This window comes from Bison bison, unplaced genomic scaffold (assembly GCF_000754665.1).
Source record: "Bison bison bison isolate TAMUID 2011002044 unplaced genomic scaffold, Bison_UMD1.0 scf7180017845859, whole genome shotgun sequence".
NCBI lineage: Eukaryota > Metazoa > Chordata > Mammalia > Artiodactyla > Bovidae > Bison > Bison bison.
The window spans coordinates 84,637-90,144 of NW_011476432.1; the positions used below are offsets into that span (position 1 = coordinate 84,637).

Here is a 5,508-nt window from a genome sequence, read left to right on the forward strand (position 1 = left end):
TCAGCCGTCTTCCCTCAGAGCCCCGTGCCCTCCGAGGTCATCAGGGTGGAAGGGGCTCCCGGTGCCCACGTCACCACCCTGTCCACACGCGCCACGCACAGCACCAGGAAGCCCGTCTTCCCTGCCGCCGGCCTGACCTGGGAAGGAAGCCGTTCCAAAAGGGCACAGGCAAGCCTAAGACCCAACATGACAGCTCAGCACTGACCCAGACGACCGGGCAGCAAGCAAGGGTCTCCAACAGGACTTCTGAAGGAGAGCGAGGACCCCTCCCAGGGAATGAGTGTCGGGGGAGCTCCCACAGGGGAGCAGCGCCACCCGAGAGCCCGCAGTACCTGGGCAAACTCCGCTTCGCTCTCCAAGGACAGCTCCGTGAGCACCAGCTCAGCCTCTGCCGCGTGACCTGCATCGCCTCTGCCCCCTCCCGTCCCTCACCCTCAGCAAGTCTTCAGGGGGGCGCTCAGCGGAGGATACCTGAGTACACGACTTCCGTCTGCCAGTAATTGAAAGCAGCAACCCAGGCCTCGAACTGATGGGCCCGCCAGGTGACCACGGCCTGCAATCCGGGCCCCGCCTCGCGGATCTTCAAGAGGTGGAGCTGCCCTTTGGAGTCGCTGCTAATGATTTTCAAGGGCTGGTCACTGGCCCTGGACACAGGGAACCAATGGAGAATCTGGCTGAAATCGATTCACTGCCCTAAACTCCTCACCTCTTGTGGTTCCCAAGCAGGGACACTTTATGCCTCCAAGACACAGCAGAGAGAGGCTCTCCAGGCCCTGGTATGTGAACAAGCTTCCTAAGAAGCTTGCCTGGGCAGAAACCGAAGCTGCCATGAGCTTGTCAAAATAAACTAGGGTCAGCTTCCCCTGGTGAAAACATGCTCCCTTTTTCTTTCAAGATAAGGACTGGCAGTGACACTCCCAGGCGTGAGAGCCACAGTCACAGCCAGCAAGGTGGCTTTCCTTCTGTCTCTCACACGAAATAGCCAAGACTCCGGCCCACCACCACTGGCCCTCACCTTCCAGCTTTCCCAGTGGACCAGTCCAAGGACAAGGCCAGACACTGCTTTTCCAGGGCCAAGCGGGAGCAGGGCTGTAGTGTCCAAGTGTCCTGCTAGAGAGAAGGAAGCCATCACAGGGGAACGAGCGGCCCCGGCACATGGAGGAGGCCACTGTCTACTCCAGGGGACGTGTGTCTTCAGGCACCCTGTGGAGCAGAGCCTGAGAACACTGCCCAACCAGCTCCAGGAGTCCTCATCGCTGAAGGAGGGCCTGCCCACACACAAGACCTCAGGGGAAGCGGGTCTTTCTGCTGCCCAAGCCCTCCTGGAGACTAGCTGCAAGCCCTCCTGGAGACTAGCGCAGCACCCACGCAGCCTCTTGGAAGCACTGCTGCTGTGGGTTCCCATCGCCCAGGGTCTCCAGGGACAAGACAAAGGGAACTTTCCCCGGACTCGCTTCGCCCGGACACAGCCAGCCATGGAAATGCCGTTTCCCTGGGCTTGACTCTATCTGCAGGGTCCCAGAAGCTGTGCTGTCTCCTGGGTTTTCCTATTCTTGCCTCCAGCTCTGGTTCTGAGCCCAGTCCTCCTCAGGCATTCCTGCCATCTTTCCTGAGACAGGGCCACTGCTCTCAGCAGGTCTGAAGCAAGGCCACCCTCACCAGCGCTCAGCACCGTGGACAGCTGGACCTGCTCCAAGGCCCACTCGCAGCGCCTGCATCAGTGCCTCCCCCTCCACTCCCCTCGCCCACTGAGTCAAGACATGGTCAGGGGTCTTTCTTTCACCTGTTCCCGTCCCCCAACATGTGGGCATTTTACAAATGTGTGATGTGGGATTGCTGTCAGATGCCTGGGGGACAACACATCACTAAGTTGCTCAGCCGTGTCCGCCTCTTTGTGACTCCATGGAGTAGTCTGCCAGGGTCCTGTCCATGGACTCGTCCAGGCAAGAAAATTGAAGTGGGTTCCCATGCCCTCCTCCAGGGGATCTTCCTGACCCAGGAATCAAACCCACATCTCCTGAACTGCAGGCAGATTCCTTACCCACTGAGCCGTGTTTGGGGAAGCCCAGAGAAATCCTATGCTCTCTTAATTACAGATGATAAACACCACTTCAACCCAGGAAACACTGCTCTTCCTGCCCCAGCACCATCAGCCCAAGAATGCTGGCCCAGGCTTTCCTAACAGGGTGTTCACGTCCCTTGTCAGGTTAAAGGACCTGCCTGTTGCTTCAGCTTCTCTGCTGGTGACACACAAAGCGTCTTCCTCCTGGAGTTAGATGTAGAACCCATGAACTTAAGAGACTGTGTGCTACTTTAGAACATTTCACGATAAAGGTCACCACTGAACAGATCGTCTCAGCACAGCCTCCCTCCATGTTCCTTGCACCCCTCATGAAGCCTGGCCCAGTCACTGACCTCAGATGGCAACAAGCGGAGGAGCTCTATGGACCCAGAAGCATCTGCCACACCCAAGAGGGGATGGCCAGCCACTGGAACGTGACACCTAGGAGAGAATGCACGTGCCGCTCAGAACACAGGATGTGCCTGGGGTACAGAACGACAGGCACCCCCGTGACTCACTGCTATAGATTTCAGCTCCAAAGCCAGTTTGGAGCCTACAGTTCTGTTCCTACAAGATCCTCCAGTTTATGAAGCAGAAAATCAGCACTGCTTCCCAGACAGACCAACAGTACCTGTACAGCTTGGAAACTGAAAGAGGAAATGAGCCCCAAGTTACAGCAGCCTCCACAGACAGGAAAGACAGGACAGGAGAGAAATGAACCCCAACTTAATGCAGATGCCTCCCTGTCTTGTTGAAGGCCGCCAGGCATCAGGCTCCTCTGACTAAACAATCAGGTTTTCATGACAAATTCCAACCAAGGGGAACTGTTACCAAACGTGTACCATTTCATGTCCAGGATCGCAGAAGTATCTCTTCTTTGGACCTCAACCAGGGGGCAAGGAGACCTGTCCTCATTCCAACTGTACAGGTAGAGACGACCCAAACGAACTGGAGGCTCGTCAACATCCAGTTCACTCTACAAAAAAATGCAGATATGTTCTCTGAATACCTTAACACACACTGAGGAACCCAAAGGATGGGAAAAGGGACAGAGAAAGAACAGGTTTGCCAAGACCCGGGAACTCTGATTTTCTGAGCTGGAGTCTTTTCTCTTGTAAGTGATTAACGAGTACTTGGATTAGGATATAATGTTTCTTCTAAAGGGGCCAACAGAAAGGAGCTGTGGTTCGGATTCCCATGGGACACACTTTGCCTGCCTAGGACGGTCCCAGTGCCAGCTTTCACTCTTAAAAATGTTTAGGTTTGGATCCGCATAAGTGGATGCCTTCAAGGCTTTAGGTAGAGCTCCTATGACATCCCCTTTTCTCTTTGCTCTAGACTTCACCCATAACCTGGCCAGCCTCACCGCTGCAGACCAGAGGGGTCTCGATGCTTGCGGTCGGCACTGCCTCTCACTCGCCCTTCCCCAGAGGAGGTCGTGTCGGGGACTCTAGCCGCTTGGGAACGGCCACCTGGGGCCGCAGACCGCCCGAGGCCCGAGGCCAGGAGGCCCGCTCACCTGGCACTCCCCGTCGGCGGGCCGGTCCTCCGGCTTCCACAGCTGGTAGGTGCCGCACGCCAGCAAGTGCCTGCAGCCGGCCAGCGGGCACCACTCTACCGAGTCCACGGTGTGCTCCGTGTCCACAGCCTGCAACAGCTGGACTCGGCCGTCGGCCCCCGCACACCCGGAGGACGCGGCGGCGGCCGTGGTGGCGGGTAGCGCGCGGCAGAGGCGGAGTAAGGTACCCACGTTGACAGCGCGGAGCGCGGGCGCTTTGCGACAGGAGCCGCCCAGCCGGGTGGACGGCACTGCTTCCACTTCCGCCGTCTAAGCCAGGCCTCTTCCGGGGAGGGACTTCCTGCCCCACTGACATCCCCGCGAGGCCGCGACCCCTGCTGGCCGGCAGATCTCAACCCGCCCCACGTTCCCCGTGAGGCGGCGAGGCCGGCCTGGGACTGGGCACCTGAGCGTCCGGCACGGAGTCACCTGAGGGCTGGACTCTGAAAGGGGAGCAGAGTCCAGGGTCTGACCCAAAGAGCCTGGGCACAGGCTCCCCTCCCTCTCCCTGGTCACGTCCACCGCAGGGAGCTAGCTGCCTGTGCGCAGTAAGTGCAGCCCATCTGTGGACGCAGAATCCTGCCAGGACAGCAGAGAATGGAGACAGGGTGGGCCCCAGGGCCCAACGATGAGCAGGAAGGTGAACAGAGGACATGGAGAAAAGACAGTGTCTGAGCTCCAGGGGCAGGTGGGGTCTGTGCCCATTAGATATAGGATATAGGGGAAGGGACCCAGCACACTCTCTCTGACTTGGAAAACTGAGTTATGTGCTGGCACCATTCAACAAAGCCAGTGAACTCTACAGAACAAGTTTGGGGAAGCCAAGTGTTAGATATTGTTATGAACTGCTGTTATTATTGCTCAGTGGCAAAATTGTGTCTCTGCGACCCCACAGACTGCAGCCCGCCAGGCTTCCCTGTCCCTCACTATCTCCCAGACAGAATTGTGTCCTCCCCCAAAGATATGCTGAAGTCTTATCTGCAACATCATAGAATGTGACCTTCAGAAACAGGGTCTTCACAGACGCCATCCAGTTAAGGTCATTAGTGTACCCCTAATCCAGGATCACTGGCATCCTTAAGAGGAGATGTGGTCTATTACAGACACCCACAGGAGAAGCCTGGGAGGTATGAAGCCTCTACAAGGCAAGGACTGCCTGAAGCCACTGGAAGAGCCTGGAGCCTTCAGAGGGAGCACAGCCCTGCCCATACCTTGACCTGAGAGACTGGTGTGCAGGACCCAGACCCTACGTTTTAAGCCACCCAGCTTGTGTTCCTTTGTTACAGCAGCTGCAGGAAATGGGACAAGACCAAAATCCACATGGAGACCTGGGTGGTTAGCCTGTGGTTTCTGAGGTGGTTTCTATGGCTAGAAAAAGTCAGCTGTTCAGATGGCAGATGAAGCAGAGTAGAAAGGTTGGTCAGGAAACTGGAGGGTACCCTGAAGTGGCTGAGCCACACACCTTGATCTAGTCTGGTGCAAAAGGCACTCAGGCCAAGCAGCCCCCTGCCTCACTCCTAACAGCTAACAGCCATGAATGTTGAACTTTCAGTCGCTCTCGGATGTGTGGCTACAGAAGTCAAGAGGTCGGAAGAGCAGAGCCAGCGGCCAGATATCCAATAAAAGACAGGGGAAGCAAGGGGATACAGCCAGGCTGTGGGCCCTTGGGTGGCCACTCCAGGGGCCTTGGCAGTGAGAGCAAGCCCTCAGCCACCCTTTCAGCTCCACCCAGGGCCCTGCACCAGCCCAGACTCAGAGTCTGACAAGCAGCACCACCAGGAGGCCACAGCCACTAGCTATGCCCACCCAACCCCCCTCCCCCGCAGCCACAGTTGACAGTGAGTCCCAGGGCACGGCTGTTCCAGGTGAGCCAGGAGTCACAGCAAGG

The 5,508-nt window shown here is 57.3% G+C and overlaps 1 protein-coding gene across 1 annotated transcript in view; it reads right to left on the reverse strand.

The window, feature by feature from the left end:
* The window catches only part of DPH7 (diphthamide biosynthesis 7), a 20,308-nt gene extending 15,658 nt beyond the window's left edge, over nt 1-4,650 (reverse strand). The window contains exons 1-6 of the mRNA XM_010837570.1: nt 4,621-4,650; nt 3,582-3,890; nt 2,905-3,038; nt 2,416-2,503; nt 1,016-1,107; nt 472-644 (exon numbers count right to left, since the gene is read on the reverse strand). Coding sequence (XP_010835872.1) covers nt 472-644; nt 1,016-1,107; nt 2,416-2,503; nt 2,905-3,038; nt 3,582-3,890; nt 4,621-4,650 — 826 coding nt within the window. The remainder of the gene's footprint in view (nt 1-471; nt 645-1,015; nt 1,108-2,415; nt 2,504-2,904; nt 3,039-3,581; nt 3,891-4,620) is intronic.
* Between the last annotated feature and the right edge of the window lie 858 nt (nt 4,651-5,508).